The sequence below is a fragment of the Oryza glaberrima genome, chromosome 11 (genome assembly GCF_000147395.1).
Source record: "Oryza glaberrima chromosome 11, OglaRS2, whole genome shotgun sequence".
NCBI classification, from domain to species: Eukaryota; Viridiplantae; Streptophyta; class Magnoliopsida; order Poales; family Poaceae; genus Oryza; species Oryza glaberrima.
The window spans coordinates 14,915,603-14,935,727 of NC_068336.1; the positions used below are offsets into that span (position 1 = coordinate 14,915,603).

At 41.7% G+C, this 20,125-nt stretch overlaps 3 protein-coding genes across 3 annotated transcripts; 2 read left to right on the top strand and 1 right to left on the bottom strand.

Annotated features, from left to right (window-relative positions):
- Positions 1–2,724: 2,724 nt before the first annotated feature.
- On the bottom strand, positions 2,725–7,296 carry LOC127755706 (disease resistance protein RGA4-like). The gene is made up of 2 exons (XM_052281381.1): positions 6,503–7,296; positions 2,725–4,909 (listed from the first exon to the last, which is right to left on the bottom strand). The coding sequence occupies exons 1-2, from the start codon at positions 7,294–7,296 to the stop codon at positions 2,725–2,727; spliced, it is 2,979 nt and encodes a 992-aa protein (XP_052137341.1).
- Positions 7,297–9,167: 1,871 nt separating this feature from the next.
- Positions 9,168–16,784, top strand: LOC127755707 (uncharacterized). The gene is made up of 6 exons (XM_052281382.1): positions 9,168–9,952; positions 10,475–12,506; positions 12,690–13,576; positions 14,548–16,552; positions 16,637–16,689; positions 16,778–16,784. The coding sequence occupies exons 1-6, from the start codon at positions 9,168–9,170 to the stop codon at positions 16,782–16,784; spliced, it is 5,769 nt and encodes a 1,922-aa protein (XP_052137342.1).
- LOC127753659 (F-box protein FBX14-like) lies at positions 16,583–18,331 on the top strand. Its single transcript, XM_052279074.1, has one exon. The coding sequence runs from the start codon at positions 16,922–16,924 to the stop codon at positions 18,329–18,331; it is 1,410 nt and encodes a 469-aa protein (XP_052135034.1). The 5' UTR covers positions 16,583–16,921.
- Positions 18,332–20,125: the final 1,794 nt, after the last annotated feature.

The window sequence follows — 20,125 nt, forward strand, 5'->3', positions numbered from 1 at the left end:
TATCCTCGTGTCCACCGGAGAGAGAGCGGAGCAAACTGGCGGCGCGGGCGAGAGGCGGAGGGGGCCGTGTCTGTGTCCCGCCGGATCGCGCGCGGGAGCGGCGGAAAGGAGGCGTAGGGCGGCGCAGCACAGCGGCAAGCCGTACGGGCGACGCGGCGGCGGAAGACTGGCAAAGCTCGCTCAGCTTCGTCGTCTCGTCTACTCCTCCGGTAAACTTCTATCCCGGGAAAATTCGTAAAAAATAAACAAACTGATGTCTCTTTGTTCCGTTCGATTCTGCCAGTAATTTCGTTCACAGTGTTTAGAAACCAAATGTGGGGGGGGGGGGGGGGGGGGGATTCGAAACGAACTAACCCAGGATACGGAATTTCACCCCCCGGCTGTAGTAATTAGACGCCCAACCGTGGGTAGCTGCGGGCTCAATAACAACATACTTTGGGTACAATCATTGGATCTATATGGGACATTCAAGAGGTTAATCCATAATTTAGTGCACATTTAGCTGGCCTTCTTGAGGATAGTAGCCCTACATCCTTTTTCCTTTATAATATTGCACAATGGACTACTTACTTATACCTATGCTTTCTATCACATAAATCGTACATTAGTTAAGCAATTGATGGTCAAAGCCTTATCCTAACAAAATAAAATGCACCTTATATTTTTTAACAGAGTGAGTATTTACTTCCACTACTACAGATCCGAGCATCTGTGACGAGCCATTCGTGTCGGGCTAATGTGACTCATTTGGGATGACTCATCCCTAACAAGTTGAAAAGTATCCCGTTTAAGATATGACTATCAGGGATGAACCATCACCAATATGAGGTCATCTTTTTTGGGACGTAGTTGTAACAAGTCACGGATGACCTGTAAGGCTATAACGGGTCACAAAAATGCCCCGTCGTCACGGATAATATGTCATCCGTGATGGGTTTAATGGGATAACCTGTTTAAGATGAGAGCAGTCATCCAGGACAGGTTGTAACTACCACCTTTCACAGATAACGTTATCCGTGAAGGGTATTTACGACCCGTCACGGATGAGGGAAATTCAAAATTTTGAATTTTTTAAAGAACCTCGGATAGAGACATACCTTATATGAAAGTTGTAGATCTTGATGAGATTTATAACTTTAAAATTGACGACATTTGCATTTGACCGAATAAGGACTATAAGTGGTGAGATAAATTTTGGAAAACGTACTTTTGAATTTTTCAAATGATCTCGGATGGAGACATGCCCTATATCAAAGTGCAAGGATTCGATGAGATCTACAACTTTGTGATTGATAATATTTTCTTTTGAGATTGTTTACATCCCTGAATATGCTCTATAAGTGATGTTATCTATTTCTAAAATATTTTTTTGATTTTTCAAATCACCTTGGATGGAGACATGCCCTACGCTGAAGTTGTAGAACTCGATGAGATTTGCAACTTTGTAGTTGAAAGCGTTCTCATTTGAAGTCATCTAGAGTTTCAAATTTTTGTTTCATATTTGGACAAAATAATCAAAAGAATAATTAATATCTAAAGACTCATCAAGATGTGGTCTATAAATGAGATGGTACAATTAGTTTGCATGTGCTGAGAGGTCCTAGGTTCGAATCCAACTGTGGCGTGCATGTAAATGTCACTTGAAAAATCATGAATTTCTAGCTAGTGTTGTGTGACCATAGATGGAATGTCCTAGAGTGAAAGGGCATGTGGCCTAGTGGTTACAGTGACTTGAGTACCACCCCAAGGTCCTAAGGTCAAATCTCCATAGGAGCGAATTTCAGATTGGGTTATTTGAGGGCTAAGTTCCCTGTTTGATAGGCTAACTTACTAATTTAAAAAGGCTACATATATCCGGTTGGATGTAGAGGCCGGGTAAAAAAATACCCTTCTCTAAAATAAATAAATAAATAAATAGATAATGGAATGTCCTAGTAATATATAGAATATTTTTAGCGTTTTTTGTGCATTAAAATTCAAAAATCGTAAATTCTCATGTGTGAATGTTCGTAATTATGAATCGTCACGGATGACGGGTTGTAACTTACCACCCGACAAAGATGAGCTACGAATCGTCATGGATGACTCATCCGTGATGAGTGGTAACTTACCACTCGACAAAGATAAGTCATCGGATGTATGTTGCCACCCGTTATGAAAGAAGGGTTCTTTTGTAGTGTAGGTTACTAGTAATCCCTTATCATCTATCCCTCCTAGCTCATAACCGTGGGGTTGCGGGTTCGATTCCCACTACCCGCTGCATATTCCTTCTTTATGATATATGCATCATACATTTGTATATGTAACATATTCGTAAGGGCAAAGGCTCGTGGAAATCAATAATCACAATTGTCCTCCCAAGTAGGGTTTCACTCTTTATAGAAACAATTTTAACAACCGCTAGGAAATCGACAAATTTATGGATCAATACTGTCATTTGAATATGTAATTGTGATAACACTGAAATACACATGCTTGCTCTACTGATTATAATATGCAGCTAGTGCACAGTGTAGCAAGATATGAGCAGATAATAATGTTGAAACCGAAGTGCAGTCAAATTTGTAATCAACTACAGATTCTTGTATATCTGTACACCACTCTTTTGCTGTAACTTGGAAAGAGTGGTGTCACCATGATGCAGCTTGTGGTGAAGAGCGAGATAGAAAGAGAGTAACTGATGACGACAGTGAGCAGAGCCAGCCCAGAGGATGTTCTCGCTATCTAGCAGAAATGGTGACATTCATCATTCACAGGGTTCAGCTTGCCTGGTGAAGTCCCATTAGTTTTGAAGTATGGTTCAGTATTGCTGCAAGATTCCCTAGAGGTTTGGCCCATGGAACAGAGATCTAAGGTCCTTTCTTGATCTGCCTTTGGACGTCTAAAAACCGGAACCGGCCTTAGGGAGCCGGCAGCCAAAGCCAGTGCTGCAGCATCCTCTGTAGGCTGAGCAACCTCCATATTCTGCATCTGACCAACCTCTCCTGTATTAACAAATGAGACCTTGGGCCGTCTAGGATGGTTCTTCACTGTTTCCTTCCACTTCTTTTTTGTTTCTTCGCTAATTCTTTTGTCAAGAGCAACCTCCTTGAGGCATTCGGGGCCGATGTACTGGATGTTGATGCCACATAGCCCATTTAGATCCTTACAGAGCAGCTGGAATGACTCCAGATTTGGCAGAGCCCCCTGTTGGATTTCTGGCTCGGTCATGGTTTGCACCATGATGCACAAGCGTCGTAGGCTTTTGAGTGGACCCTGTCCTATGACAAACTTTTCCAGATTAGGTGTAATCAGTTTGAGGTAATGCAAACAGCGAACATTGCTTAGGGCAGCAAGAACATCCCTGTTGAGCTTATCAGAGGATGATAGACACAGCTCAGTAAGACCTTTCAGCAAGGTTACAAATGGAGGTAATATGTTTATTTTGCCTTTTAGCTTCAGAGAGCTTAAGTAGCAGGAATCTTCCAGGGAAAACTTCAGCATATTCTCTTGGTCTTGGAAGCACCCCCCAAAATTCAGAGAAAGCGAGCGGACATCGTTCATATTGGTGCCCCTCTGGATGAAAACTTGAATGGCCTTTGAAAGGTGAACAGTGTTGCTGCTAGAATTGGAAGGGGTCTCGCTCTCACACCATATTTTAACCTTGGCCAAGTTTTTCATATGATCAATGAGTTGAGGAAATCCTTGGTCATTATTGGCAAAAAATCCCGCTAGTGTCTCCAGCTTACTTTTCTCAGACAGATACTTCTGTAGCTTGCTAATTTTCTGGCCTACATCTTGAAGTTTGAAATTTCCAAATAGATGTGTCAAGCATGGCAGCTTGATGACTTGTATGGGCAGAACTTTTATCTTTGTTCTTCGTACATCGAGTGTCTCCAAAAATTTCAGTTTTGTGATCTCCTTTGGGAGCATTGTAACAGTGCCCCCAAGGCTTAAATACCTGAGCAGCAACAGCTTGCATATCTTCCTGAGATGTTCATCTTTCAAATTTTCACATTCTTCAAGATCCAAAACTCTCAGTAGTTCATAACTGGAGAATTCTAAAACAGAGTCTTCTGCCTCTCCGAAGATTGTCAAAGACCGAACATGAGATAAATCAATGTCTGAGTTCATTCTGCCCCTTCTGGTGCTGTTATGTTGCACAGTAAGGCAACGTATTTTGTCAGGCAGGCAAGCTTGATCATATAGCAACGTAATGAAGTCATCGCACATGGACTTATGCAGGATGAACTCAAGCATCATGCCGTGAGTTTGGCATGTCTTCACCTCAGTGTTACTGCTCGTAGCAACAGGCTGAATGATGCTCCGGTTGATCAGCTCGTTGAAGTAGTCCGTAGCAACATCCAGAGAACTTCGGAGAGGGTCTGCCTCAACAAGCCCTTCAGCTGACCATCGCCTTATCAGTTTTCCTCTCCTGACCGGATGGCCACTGGGGAAAATACCAAAATAGAGCAAGCAGGCCTTGATAACATGGCCAGGAAGGCTGGTATAGTTGTGAACAAGTACATGCTTCATTCTTTCTAAAGTATCCTCTCTTTCCAGATGCATACCCAGATTGCCACACAACTTTGCATATTCTTGTGGTAGCTGTTGACCTTTACTTTTCAAGAATTGGGCTGTTGATACAAGGGCAAGTGGTAAACCATCACATTTAGTACTCAGCACTGTTTCTGAACCAGGTGGGTAGTCACCCCATGATGCTTCTCTTAAGAATAGTTTTCTTGAGTATTTTTTGTCAAGAGTGCTCATCATATATACATGACCATTACCAGAGCTGCAGGCATTTGCTATGGAATGGATGGCCGTCGTCACCAGCACTATGCTGCTTGATCCTGTATCTACAGGGAAAGCATCTTTTATAGTACTGTTCCAATATTCCCTCTGGATGTCATCAATTACAATGAAGAACCTATAGAGATGTATTGAGAAATAAGGTAAATGGATCAGTGCTTAGTAGACATGGTAATAGCAGTTTTTTTCTTATTATTATTAGTCATGTAAACTTACATAATCCATAGCTTAAACTTACCACACATGTAGGCTGCATTTGCAACTTTTGGTTTGTCCCTTTTCTTTTGTCTTACATGTGTTCATCTAGGTTATTTACTCTAGATGGTTAGGCATATTCTTTTCTATTAGTTCTCGGAACCATGAAATAGTGTTACTAATAATTGTCTAATAAGGCAAGACATTCTTGTGCTGATTGCACCAAATATTCTTACATTGTTAATTTGTCCTTTTCCCTATGCTTAATTATTTAATCTTCACTCTCGATGTGCAATATTCATGTCATCTTAGGTACCTTGGAATTAGTCCATGAGCAGATTCAACTTTAATTTGTTTTTTTGCCATCGATAAGTCATTTCTGCAGATTGCAACCTTAATTTGTGTTTTAGCCACTGATAAGTCATTTCAGCAGATTGCTTCTTAATTTGATTTGTGTTTTGCCATTATGAGTCCCTTTTTTTTTTTTTTTTTTTTTTTTTTTTTGCATACTGGTTTTCAAGCATTGATGTTGTAAGTTGTAACTAGTAGCACAGACAGTGGTCTGAGTAAGATATGCATCGAAAACGGATGCAAGTCACAAAGAAGTGAATAGCCTAATTTGTAGAGCTCTTTACTGCTCTTTAGGAGCTGTGACATTGTCTATTGTTCACAGGGAGATAGTGTTAAAACAATCTCCTTAAGGACCATGAAAACACTCTAATTTTTATGGTTGTCGCTTGATGAAGCTGTGTAAGGGAAACAAATAACAGTAGTTGTAACAATAGAATGAGAAATTTAATATACTGAGCTATATGTATAATATTGGATTGTATATGTTATTCTCAATTCTCTACCAGGATGGGAAAGTGTCCTGAACATTATGGAGTATTTTAGAAACCAAAGAGACGTTTCCGTGTGCAGAATGCTATACACGGGATGGATAGACTTCCCGAGTGTATATTTGTGACATGAAAAGATGGGTGGCAACGGACACACTTCGGCAGGAACATGAACTTTCCCGTGTTTGTCCCATTTACCATTAGTTTTGGGCACTCGGGAAACTTTCCATCTTGTGGTAGTGACTTTTTCATTCCTGTGTAATTTGCAGCAGCATCAGATTATCATATTGAAGAGGTGGTATTTGCCCTATGTTAAAATGCAGACAAACGCTTTGGTAGTAATGTTGAGTCATGTTATAATGACAACATGAGAAGAAAGTGAGCACGTGGATTTTTTGATTATATAGTTAATGGTACTCGTCGAGTAAAATGTAGTCAATTTTTATTTGATTTTTTGGCTATGAATAATTTATCAGATGCCTGGTTTGTAAAGAAACGTTATGCATATATCCGCCTTCAAAAAGTACCATCATAATTAGATTTTATAAATCTGTTCTAGTAAAAATATTATAACCAAAGTTTTAAAGTTTGACTAAATGTTGTCCTAAACCTTCACATATTCATTACAGGAGAGAATACCCTCCCAAGAATATGAATAATGAATTCTCATTTCTTACCTCTTGGAGTGGAGGCATTTTTTCAGACTTGTGATGAGCTTGCTGACATCCCGGTGATCGTCCTCCTGTGCTTGTGATTGGAAGCCAAGCTGGCATAGTATCTCCTTGAGGACGTCCCTCGCACTCTTCCCTGCTGCGGAAACCCAGGCCTGTGGTTCGAATTGTGTGCAAATGGTGGTGTTCTCATAGATTTGCTTGGCGAGGAGGGTTTTACCTAACCCGCCAAACCCGACAAGGGAGATGACCTTGAGCTGATTGGGTTGGCTTTGCGTTTCCATGATCAGCTCAAGAATCTCATCCCTCGGCCCGTCCATTCCCACGGGGACGGTGTCACTTGTGGGGACATGTGTCGTCTCAGATGACGACATGGTCCCGGAGGTGCTTGCTTGGCAGTCACCATTGCCGTTGCCAACAGTTGTGTAGTTTGCTCTCAGCTTAGACAGATCCTCCGATTTCTTCCGGAGCTTCTGGATCACGGTGGCAAACTTGGTGCGGATGGCCATTGTGGCGAGCCTGTGGCCACTTGTCATACGGTGCATGAAGCGGTCGATGCAGTCCTCCATGTCGTAGGCCAGCTCACGCGCACCATGGATCCAAGCCCCCTGCACGGGGCCACCGTGGTTCATCTGCCCGCGTTCGTGCTCATCGATCACCGCGCCGATCATCCGGAGCTCGTTCCGGATGTACCGGATATCGTGTTCCAGGTTCCGCCGCAGCTCATGGTTCTCTTGCAAGAAGGTGTAGAGCTTCGGCCCTAGCATGCTGAGAACAGTGCTCAGCACTGCAGTCTCCATCCCCACACTTCACACCTCTGCTCTGCCTAGCTTGCACTTGATTGATGGATATTGCTAATTCTTCTCATGCTTGATTCTTCTCTCCCCGCTTCTGATTAATTTTTCTCTCCTTGCGGAAATTGGTGGATATGAGAAAGAGAACACAGAAAAATAGCTGGCATGGAACCATGGAGTAGAAGAGATCAGGGTTAGTTCGGGTGATAGATGAACTGTGGAGAGCAGTTATGGTTATTTTTAAGAAAAATAAAAAGAGAAAGAACCATAGATCCCTTTCTTGGCTAGCAAGGGGATATATATATTATTAGCGTTGACTTCGTATTTCGTATTTCAATTTGTCAGCTGGATTAATTACTCGTGGTTAGCTAGGCTTGTTATCAGTGGGCCGTTAGTAGTTTCAAACCAATTGGACCTTTTTAAGTGAGGAAGACTAAATAAATCATTTATAAAAGTCCATTTATAAAAATTACTTGTGGTTATGCAGCTAGCTAGTTATAGGTGGGCCGCTAGTAGTTTCACAGCAATTTGCAATTATTTTTTAGTGTGGAACTGTGGATATCTCGATGAATTGAATCACTTTTTATCCCTTTTTGCAATCTGCTCCCATTAAAATTTTGATCCACCCTAATGCAATAAATATTCTGTAGTGAGACTGTTAGAGCATACGTGCTTGCTTATCAATATTATTGTTCCTATTAACTCTTTTTATGGATTGTTTACGTTAACTTACTTAGCAATATAACGGCTTCCCATTTTGTAAATATATATACATGGTTTATTGAAAAGACGCAGTAAGCTGAAACTATATCCATCAAAAAGTAAGCTGAAAAATTAAATTACATATGGACTACTAGAAAGTTTTCCATGATTTACTCCTTAATTTTAGAGGCATAACTAATGGTTTATATTTGGTAAACTAGAAAATATAATGACCCATAAAAATACATACGCATTCAGATAACTAGATAAATTAATTTTCTGCGTAACTGCACAGAGATAGGTTATAGTTTATTAGATTATTAGAATTGTGTGTACTGCCAACTCTTCTTTCTACTTATAAAAGACTGAAGGCTATATCATAGAATTGGGTATGCACTTGCTATATAGTTTTGTTAGTTCACTATACATTCAAGCAATCTGCACACAGTTATAATCTTGACTCACCAGATAATAGGCATTATAGATTTCCATAAAAAAAATTGGTATAGACAACATGGATGCTTTTTTGCACATATTTAATATATAATGCACTGAGGACTACTTATGCATTTCTTATTTTTGCTGTTATCCTTTTGAAATTGGAGTCCCTATATGCAAAATTTGTAAGGGTTAATCACTATGCATGCAATTGCTCAAGGCGTTACAACTTACAATATAGTACACCAATTCAAAAAATTTATAATAATACAGTACAGATCGAGATTGATGCCAATCAGCATGCGTGTGTTTATACAATAGCTAAATCATCCTTTCACGCATCCATCAGTTAGCTTCGTCTGTCTGACCTACAACAAAACTGTGAGCTTCTATATCTTTACTATTTCAGCTGAAGAAGATAGAACCTTCTGATTCTATTCACAAGCAAAAGTAAATTAAGGATCGATGAAATTGCATATGGTGGTTTGCTGTTAGCTTGGTGAGTAGTGTTCATCCATTTTTTTCCCCCATTCCACATAGCTACCTCTCTTTATGAATTTCACTTCCTTAAATGCCTTTCATCTGTAATTCTGTAGATATTGGAGAAATATTGGCGACAGAACGGTGAGAGGAGATAAGCGATAACTCATCCAAGTAACCAACAATTAATCAACTCAACCAACTGCCGTGTGTGTCAAGAAGGGGATCGATCGAGCATGGAGCTAGCAACCGCGACGATGGGCAGCCTGCTCTCTAGGCTGGCCGAGCTGCTCAGTTTGGAGGAGAACCAGCTGCAGGAGGGCGTAAGGAACCGGGTCAGGCAGTTCTCTAGGGGTCTCAAGACCATGGACACCACCCTACGCTTGGTGGCCAACATTCCACGGGATCAGCTGGACGAGCAGGTCAGGCTCTGGGCTCACAATGTGCGCATGCTGTCCTACGACCTGGAGGACGTCGTTGATACCGTCCTCATCTCCCTGCGTGTCGGCTCTGACCCCGAGCAAGCCGACCTTGAGATGCTGATGCGGCTCGTGGCTAAGATGAACGATCAGCTGTTCAATGGGAGCGTGGAGTACAGTCAGATGTTTTCCGACGCCGTCGCGAAGCAGCAACTCCGATATGTGGCTACCAAGCATGGCGCAGGCAATTACACTGCTGTTGGTCATCCTACCCATGATCCATACACAAAGGCAATGTCAAAAAGGCTTATTGGCATTGACGGACCAAGGGATGAGGTGATAGAGATGCTGTCCATGGGGGATCAGAGCAAGTTGAAGATCGTCTCCATTTTTGGATTGGGAGGATTGGGCAAGACCACTTTAGCCAAAGCAGTATATGACAAGCCTAAACAAGGTTTCCAATGCCGGGCTTTTGTTACTGTTGGTCGGAATCCTGACATGAATAGAGTCTTAAGGAATATTCTCTATTATCTTGACAAGAGAACTTTCACCAACTCAAACACGGTTACTTTAGATGAAAAGCAGCTTATCAACAAACTACAGGAATTACTCCAGAAAAAGAGGTACAACATACGCACGCTTCAGTGCATTAAATATACAGTCATCAATCAGCTTATTAGCGCAATACTAGCGGTTAAGCCATGCATTTCAGTGGGTTATTCATGTCATAGTTTATTGCATAAATTTTAGAATACATTGCAGATCAGATCAGAGATAGTCGTTTTCTAAAAACCCTTATCTGACAACACTCATTAGAGGGGGTCTCTAGTTATCTGAAATGGCGACAGTACTAAACTCCTGCCCCTGATATTCTTTTGTCAGAGACGGGTTATTTTGTGTCTGTTAGCCAATCCACGACCACGATGAACTTCTATGCAATAGTGGTTTATGATACATACTGTATCAAAACAAACTAAACTACTTGGTCTTTTTAATATAGTTGCCACCTTAATTTTAACTTAAGCCTTTTTCTCTTCTAGCCATGTTGTTGATAATGTCACTTTGAATCTCGGTATTGGCATTCTTCCTGGCTTTGCAGACGCTTTCACTGACAATGGCTGTTCTGTTGTCATGCGCACATGTAGGTATTTTATCGTCATTGATGACTTGTGGGATATGAATTCATGGAACATAATAAGATTTGCTTTACCAGACGATGACTATGGAAGCAAAGTGGTCACAACTACCCATCTTTCTAACATTGCCAGAGGTATAGGTGTTGTTTACACTCTGCAACCACTTTCTCGTGGTAACTCTAGAAAATTGTTATTTACAAGACTATTTGACGATGAAGGCAAATGTCTGGAGAGACAATCAGCTGAGGCAACTGAAATGTTTTTGAAAAAATGTGGTGGTGTCCCATTATTTATCATCATGATGGCTAGTTTGTTGGCCACTAAACCTGAAGATGGCTGGTTTGAGATGTACAACTCTTTTGGTTTTGGGAATGGAATTGATGATTACATAGAGAACACAAGAAGGATATTTTCTTTTTGCTACTATAATATGCCTTCTCATCTAAGGATCTGCTTATTGTATCTAAGCATTTTTAAAGAAGGCTATGAGATCAACAAATGTCTTTTGATATGGAAGTGGATAGCTGAAGGCTTCATCCATGAAGAACAACAGATAGGGTTATTTGAGCTTGCTGAGGGGTACTTCAATGAGCTGATAAACAGAAATATGATCCAACCTGTGGAGGATCGAGGCACTGGACATGTAATTGGTTGCCGAGTTCATGAAGTTGTATTGCATCTTGTCCGTTCAATGTCGAGTGAAGAAAACTTTGTCACCATATTATTGGATAGTGGCGAGAAACTTCCATCAACCAATGCAAACAGATTAGCCCTGCAATCCACAATTGTCGAAAAACACCACCCTTGGCTGGCTAATGTGGACATGGAACCAGTGAGGTCATTTGTTGCCATTTTATCCAGCATCCATGTGGTATTTCCAAGCTTTCGAGTTTTGCGTGTACTTGCTCTAGAAGATTGCAAACTCACAGAAGATTACACGAGCAGCGGCCTAGAGCATCTTGGGAAATTGCTGCACCTGAGGTACCTTGGGCTAACAGGGACACGCGGTTTTCATCAGCTCCCAGAAGAAATAGGACAGGACCTAAAGTTTCTGCAAACACTGGACTTGTATGAAACTGACTTAGAAGAGTTGCCATTCAATGTGGGCTTACTGACACAGCTTTTGTGCCTGCGTGTTGATGTGCGTACAAGGGTGCCTACCGGTTTGATCGGGCATCTAACATCACTGCAGGAACTGTGGATTTACCCCGCTGTGAAGGACTACAGTATGGGGGCTGCCACTGCAAAGCAGTTTGTGAAGGATTTGGGTAATCTGAGGGAACTAAGGGTGCTCAGGACAAGGATTATTGGGTGGAATGACAGCATGGAAATAGCTCTGGTGGAATCTCTACAAAATTTTCAGAGGATCCAGCTCTTGGAGCTTGATGGTGAATCGTATTTGGGAAAGGGTATAACATGGGAAGCAGGATTTGCCTCCTCTCACCACCTCAGATACCTGTCTTTAGCATGCATGCAACTAACTAGGCTGCCAGCTTGGATGAACTCGTCACTTCTACCAAACCTCAGCTATTTAGTTGTGAATGTGCAGTTTTGGCAAGAGAAAGACATGGAAACTCTTGGGAGATTGCCAGAACTCTGTAGTCTCAAACTCCAGTCGTGCAACATAAGAGTTGTAAACATTAGGGATGTTCGTGGGGATATAGAATACTTTCCAAAATTGAGATCTCTCACTACATATAATATATTGATCATGTTTGATATCTATAGCGGCAAGCCTAGTAGCAGCAGCGTAGGCATAGATGCCGCTACTATTATGCCAAGCCTTGAATATCTTAATGTTATGGTCCAAGTGAGGTTCCTCAAGGATGGCGACCTTGGTTTCGACAAGCTTGTCTCCGTGAACCTCCCTTCGCTTCAGACAGTCATGGTTCGCATCGACTGTTCAGATGCCTGTCTGGCAGAGGTTAAGGAAGCAGAAGCAGCGTTGACTTACGCAGTGAACTTCCATCCTAATCATCCTACACTTGAAATGATAAGATACAGTGAATATAAGATGGTGTCATCTGATCAAACCCAACAGGTATACCTCTATAGACCTAATACCCATTACCATCCATTAATTGTAGACCTCCTGCTTGACATACAACAAAACTGTCTTACCCGGTTTCCCCAAAAGATGAAAGGAAAAATGTTTTTATGCCTTTATTTGCCTGTGGGTGTTCATCCATTTCCCTTTCACATAGTATCCCTTTTATATTTACAGGTATATGCAATAATACCAATTACCTCTACAACTTCGTGTGTTAGACAATTTGGAGGCGAAGGTAGAGCAATGCACCCAATCAGTTCATCACTGGGCGCTATGCCATCCCTCCTCACAAAGCTAGGCATGCTGCTAGATCAAGGATGCAGGCTGCCGAAGAGGGTCAAGGACAGGATGCAGCTCCTTAAGGGTGATCTTGAAGAAGTAGGCACGTACCTTGAGTACCTCTCCAAGGTGGACAATCCTCATCTGATAGCTAAGTGCTGGATGAAGGAGGTGCGCGAGCTGTCCTTTGATATTGAGGATTACATTTACGATATTGAAGACAAAATTAAATTTGTGAGGCATGTCCATCAGAACAGTAAGACAAAATTTGTCTGCAAAATCAACCCTCTGAAGATTGATGGTGTTCCTAGAAGACTCAAGTGGAACCAACAGATCGCAAACATGATATCAGAATTTAGAATTTATGTCCAGGAGGCAATTGAACGGTACAAACGATATGATCTCCACCTTTGCTCCTCTAGACACAGTTATGTGCCAGGTGGCTGTGTGCTGCCAGCAGCATATGAACTAACTGCCAACCTAGTGATTGATGGGCGGACGAACAAGTTTATCAAATGGCTGGCCAACGACAGGGATCAGAGGCTCAAGGTGGTATCTATTGTTGGATCTGGTGGTGTTGGTAAAACTACAATTGCCAAGCTTTTCTACACCAAATTTGGTGGACAATTTGACTGTCGAGCCTTCATCCAGGTGCCGCAAAGGCCCAATGTGAAGAGGCTTTTCTATGACATAATCTCCCAAGTCCAGCAGAACAACCCCTATGATGATTGTAATGTGCTTGATCTAATTGACAATACCAGGCGGCATTTAAAAGATAAAAGGTACTGTTGTTTTCTCAAATATATACAATATATTGCATTCAAAATTAAATATAATCTTTATTAAATTGTATGCACCAACCAATTCCACCCAAAAACCTAAGTTGATGAGGAAAGACGGGTAATTCACTTTATATTCAAACACTCCCCTCACCCGAGGCCCCCTCAAGCCTCCAACGTGGAATAGAAGTAGGCTGTAATTTTTCATTTAATTGTGTGCCAGTCAAAATTCAAACTCAAGACCTCTTGACAACAATGAAGAAAAGAACCCGAGGTGATCGATTTCTCCTGGGCTGACGAGTTTATGACGATGAGAAGGAAACGATGGCCGCCCATGGAGTGAGATCGCTCCTCCCGAGGGCGATGGATGCAGAAGGTTAGATACGGTGCTAGAATGTAGTACACTCTGATACCATGTTGAATAGTAGAGGAAGAGAGATTATTATAAATATTGGACACAGTCTATTAAGCCTCATGGAACCGGTATATATGAGATATACATAAGTAGAGATAAGTAAGGATTACAGATATGGAATGAGTCAATATAAATCAATCATATCCTAATATGACTCTAACTATATATACTGTAACAATCTTTCACAGAAGTTAGTGTTACAACTTACACACACAAGATACATCAGGTCCGCAGGTCTGCTGGTTACTTAGATTGCCTCATTAGTTCATAAAATAGATGTAGTCCGTAGGTATTACAGGAATTTTTTTGACGGAAACACCGTCGAAGTGATGATTGGATCGGACAATTTGGGAACAGAGAAGTACTTGTTGTTAACATTTGTACAGCTTTTTAGTTGCAGATTCCACTAGTAAATTCCACTCTTAAGTCAGAAGATGTTTATATTATCTTTCTTCCAGTAAAACTTGTTCCTTAAAATTTTTAGTTTAGTTTAGCCCCCTTCTGATCAATTTTATTAGTGGACTGGAAAATGTATTTGACATGGCTATATTATTGGCAGGTATTTAATTATAATTGACAATTTATCTGCTGCATCTGTGTGGGATATTTTAAATCAAGCTTTTCCGGAGTGTACCCAGAGGAGCAGAATAATAACAACTACACGGATTAAAGATGTTGCATTAACTTGTTGCCTTCATCGCTTGGAGTGTATTTTTGAGATGAAACCTCTGGAAGACGATTACTCAAGAAAGCTATTTTTTAACATAATTTTTGGCTCTGAAAGTGGTTGTCCTCATAGATTCAACAAAGTTTCAAATAAAATTGTTCAAATATGTGGTGGTATGCCGCTAGCAATAATCATCATAGCTAGCCTTTTGGCAAGCCAGCCAGTCGTATCGATGGAGCTATGGATAAACATTTGCGATTCTTTAAGCCCAGATTTGTGGACAGAATCTACTTCAGATGGAATGAGACAAGTACTAAACCTCTGCTACGATAATCTTCCTCATTATTTGAAGACATGCTTGCTCTATCTTAATATGTACCCAGAGGGCTACAAAATCTGCAAGGATGCTTTGGTTAAGACATGGGTGGCTGAAGGTTTTATTGATGCACCAAAGGGCATTGACAGGGAGAAAGTTGCAGAAAGCTATTTTGATGAACTTGTTAGTAGAAGGTTCATCCAACCTATAGAGATCATCTACAATGATGTGGTGTCATCCTGTATACTTCATGATTTGGTACGTGATCTTATTGCATACAAGTCTGTAGAGGAGAATTTCATAGTGGTAGTAGATTGTTATCGAAAGAATATGGTGCTCATTGATAAGGTTCGTCGACTTTCTCTCCATTTTTCCGATTCAAAATATATAAAGGTGCCTGGAAATATCAAAAGATCACAAGTTCGGTCACTTAACTTCTTTGGATTGTTTGAGTGCATGCCTTCTATTACAGACTTTAAGCGTCTCCGCGTTCTAAATCTTCAATTATTCGGTCGTCCTGGTGACATCACGTTAGACTTCACTGGGATTTCCAAACTGTTTCAACTGACATATTTGAAGATTGTGTGCGATATCTGCATCGAATTACCACACCAAATGCGAGGGCTGCAAATATTGGAAACACTGGACATGGATACAAAACTTTCTGCTGTTCCATGGGATGTTTTCAACCTCTCAGGTTTGTTACATCTCCATCTTCTCTTAGAGCCAAGTCTGCTGGACTGGATTGGACAGATGAAAACAGCCATTAAACTAGGCAGCCTTAACCCTAGAAGTAACTCATCACAGGGCACTCTGAACAACCTGCAGGATATTCATCTCAGCTGTTCTACATTGCCTCCCAAGAATCTACAAAGAAACATGGAAGCACTGGGATCTTTACTTGGGGCAGTCGGCAATCTGAAAACACTTGCTATTGGTTCCAGTTATCAAAAAGTTGATATGGTTTCTGGAACCTCAGATGCAACTATTGATTGGGATATCTTGGCTCCTCCTCGTTTTCTCCAGAGATTTGAGTGGCTGCTGCATGATTGCATCTTTTCCAAAGTTCCCAAATGGATAGGAGAACTTGATAACCTCTGTATTTTAAATATTGCAGTAAGGGAACTTGTCAAGAATGGCATTGATATTCTCAGGAGATTGCCTGCCCTCACATCTTTGTCACTGAATGTGCATACAGCATCCATTGAAAAAGTCATCTTTGACAAGGGGGGATTCTCAATTCTTGAGTACTTAGAGTTCAGCTGCAGTGCACCTTGGCTGAAATTTGAGTCAGATGCAATACCCAATCTCAGGAAGCTCAAATTAGGCTTTAAGGCCCTCAGTGAAAATATACATGGCACTGTACCTATCATCATCGAACACTTGCCAGGCCTCAAGGAGATCTCTGTAAAAATTAGCGGGGGTGGGGGTGGGGGTGGTGATGGTGGCTGCGCAGAGTTTGCATTAACATCTGCTGTTAGAAATCATCCAAGCAATCCTAAAATTAACGTACAGTTGGTGGATTGGATTTTTTACAGTGACCAAGACAAAGAGCACGCTACTCCGGCCATGGGGATAACGGTAAGCAGCGATAGCCATGAAACGGGAAGGTGTGCGCCACCAAGCCGTGTGCTTGATAACGCATTGCTGGAGAGCATTCTCCAGTACCTCACGACGGCGCGTGATCGGAACACAGCATCACTTGTTTGCCGCTACTGGTACCACGCTGAGGCGGATACACGTCGCAAGCTCTCCATTGGTAACTGTTACGCCATCTCACCAAGCCATGTCATCGAGCGTTTCCAGGGGCTGAGATCCATCACCCTGAAGGGAAAGCCACGCTTAGCGAACTTCATTTACTTGCCAAAAGGCTGGGGTGCATATGCATCGCCTTGGGTGGCCGCTTTTGGGCCTGCATACCCGCACCTTGAGTGCATCTTCCTCAAGAGGATGACAGTCTTGGACAACGACCTCAGGCTTATTGCACAGTCATTCCCGCAGTTGAAGGAGCTCTCACTGATGAACTGCAACAAGTTCACTGCCACCGGCCTCGCTATCATTGCGGAGCAGTGCAAGCATCTCCACGTTCTTGATCTGATTAATGACCAAATTGAGGACACAGCAGACGAGCAAGTGGACTGGATCTCTATGTTTCCCCAGCCCAACACACTACTAGAGTCTCTTGTATTCAGTTGTGTTGACAAGCCCTGCAACTTTGAGTCACTGGAGGCCCTTGTTGCGCGCTCACCGGGTCTATGCCGGCTGCGTGTGAATCATCATGTGACAGTGGAGCAGCTGCGCCGCCTCATAGCAATCGCTCCCAATCTCACGCACCTTGGCACCGGAGTGTTCCGGTCCAAGACTGGTTACCAGACAGGTGAGGCCCCTCCAACGGTGTTTGAACTTGCGACATCTTTCGCAGCATGCAAGTCACTCATCTCCCTCTCGGGTTTCCAGGATGCCAATCCAGAGTACCTACCTGCGATTTACCCAGTTTGTGCCAATCTCACATCCCTCAACTTAGGATCTGTGAACATAACAGAGCAACAGCTCACGCCCATCATTCGCCGGTGCAGGAATCTTCGGACATTTTGTGTTTGCGGCACCGTTGGTGACGATGGCCTTTGTGCTGTGGCTGAGACGTGCTCGGATCTCAGGCAGCTAAAAGTGTATCCTTTGTTTACTGGGAGTGACTCTGATCTCTCAGTATCAGATGTTGGCCTTGAAGCGATCTCGAAAGGCTGCCAGAAGCTTGAAACCCTAATATACTATTGTGGAAGCATGACAAATGAGGCAATGATCATTATGTCCAACAACTGCCCACACCTTAGAGTCTTCCGCCTCTGCATTTTGAGAACCCACCTCCCAGATAGGATCACCGGGGAACCGATGGATGAAGGTTTTGGAGCAATTGTGATGAATTGTAAGAAGCTTTCTAGGCTTTCGACCTCTGGTCTGGTCACTGACAAGGCATTTGCGTACATTGGACAATACGGGAAATCGATCAAAACTCTGTCTGTTGCCTTCTCTGGAAATACTGACATGTCACTCAGATATGTGTTTGAAGGATGCACTCAGTTGCAGAAACTTGAGGTCCAGGAATGCCCTTTTGGTGATGAAGGATTGCTGTCTGGTTTAAGCCATTTTTGCAACATGAGGTTCTTGTGGATGAGCTCTTGCAGAGTAACCATGACAGGCTGTAAATATGTAGCTCAGCAAATGCCAAATTTGGTGGCTGAAGTGATTAGTGGCCATTCCGGTAATGAAGATGTGACTGCCGATACTGTGGACCATCTGTATTTATATCGATCTCTTGCAGGACCAAGGGATGACGCCCCTTCATTTGTCAAAATCTTGTAGAGTATACAACTTTTCGAAGAAGAACCTTTACTTAGTCCATCACCGTATTAATCATTCCATTATTCCTGATCACCCGTGTCTTAAGAGAATTGAATTCCTCTTTGGTCAATCAGGCTGTAAATTATTCTTGGTTGTTTTTTTTTTCTGTAGCATATATGGTAACAGCAGGTTCCTGCTTATCCCATGAGATTGTAAATAAACTTGTAATCTCAAGCTGGTCATAAATACAGGTCCAGAACGGCTGTTTATGGTGCAAAAACTAAAATCATTCTTTGAGAGCTAGAGATAACATATTCTTTGAAGATTTTCAGAATTCCACAGCAATAATTCATGAATGATTATATCAAATGGAGCAAATTCCTTTTCACAAGTTCTGTGATCCTTGTCTGCTGGTAATGGGATGGCCTAAAGAATCAACCACTGATCAACAGTTGTAAGCTGCAATTCCAGTTTTCTACACACGCTCCCTTGGAAAATGATACAAATTGCAGCCTCCATTCATTTTCAGACGAATAATTTCGTTATAGGCAACATATCCTATGCACACAGGCCCTCACGTGTACACACGTGCACACCAACTAAAAAATGTCACCAAAAAATCTAGAAAAAATCATACACATACTTTCAATTGTATTACACCTAGGGTTAAAATCTTAACGTCAAATTAATTATATTTTAGCCATAACAAAAAAAACAAAAAATCTGACAGTTTTAAGGTTGCAATTTTGTCAGAATTTTATCTTTTTTGTTATTCTCTATGTAGAATGAATTTGAATATGCGACTTTGCATGTAGATGTAATACTATTAAAAGTACATGTATGAATTTTCCTAGAATTTTTTGTGAAAATTTTTAGTTGGTGTACACGGTGTGTACACGCGAGGGCCTATGTGCATAGGATACGCTCCCTTCGTTATAAGGTATCTAATGCGAACGAGAATTTTTGGGCAGGGTTTGAAGTCAGCATCGATTTAGATGCGTCACAGAACTTGTCTGGCATACAGACATTTGTTATTGTTGCAAAATAGCTTGAATTTTCTGTGCACTATTATTGCACGGCTCTATTTGAAGTAGAATCGTAGTTTCTATATAGTTTGTTCTTTCTTTCTCTCTCTAAAAATAAAAAACACAATACAATTTTTTTTTCATGTATAACACTATACGAGCAGGTCCAAGCTAACTGTTTCTGAAGTCTGAACAGGAGATGTCAGTTGCTCACCAAATCGAAGTACTTTGGGTTGGGGAAAATTCAAAGGTTTCACTACCGAATAAAGCCGAGCAAACAACTGGCCATGAAATCTAAGTGTTGACGCTTTTTTGCTGTCAACACAAGATCACCTAACAATTTATGGTGTAATCAACGAGGTCGCCAAAATCGATAGATCGAAACCGGCTAGCAACCGATTTTAAGATTAAATCACTTTCGCAGAATCACACAACTAATTTACAAGCAAATTAGTAAAGAAGATAAATATCATACTTACGTGACGACGAACGATTAGTTTCCGAGCAAACTAGCAAAGGATAATCTTCTCGCTTTCGTGGAGAAGCACGACCTTTTTTAACGCAAAACGGCAAAGATTAACTGAATTCTAGGGTTGCCAGAACTCAGCCATCACTACACTGGATCAGGTCAGCACTGACGGGCTCAAACCCTCAACTTTGACGGGTTCAGCTCCCAGTCAGAGATTAGTGGTCACTAATGAGCTCCCAGTCAGAGATTAGTGGTCACTAATGACTTGAGTCACCTGTGACGGGTGAAGACCCATCAAAAATAAGAGCCACCTCAAACGGC

Bases quoted from the DNA above. Each gene is read 5' to 3' on its own strand.
- LOC127755706 (XM_052281381.1), bottom strand. From the start codon at position 7,296: ATGGAGACTGCAGTGCTGAGCACTGTTCTCAGCATGCTAGGGCCGAAG. The intron at 4,910-6,502 runs GTAAGAAATGAG...ACATCTCTATAG, and splicing joins AAATGCCTCCACTCCAAGAG to GTTCTTCATTGTAATTGATG.
- LOC127755707 (XM_052281382.1), top strand. From the start codon at position 9,168: ATGGGCAGCCTGCTCTCTAGGCTGGCCGAGCTGCTCAGTTTGGAGGAG. The intron at 9,953-10,474 runs GTACAACATACG...GCGCACATGTAG, and splicing joins GAATTACTCCAGAAAAAGAG to GTATTTTATCGTCATTGATG. The intron at 13,577-14,547 runs GTACTGTTGTTT...TATTATTGGCAG, and splicing joins CGGCATTTAAAAGATAAAAG to GTATTTAATTATAATTGACA.
- LOC127753659 (XM_052279074.1), top strand. From the start codon at position 16,922: ATGACAGTCTTGGACAACGACCTCAGGCTTATTGCACAGTCATTCCCG.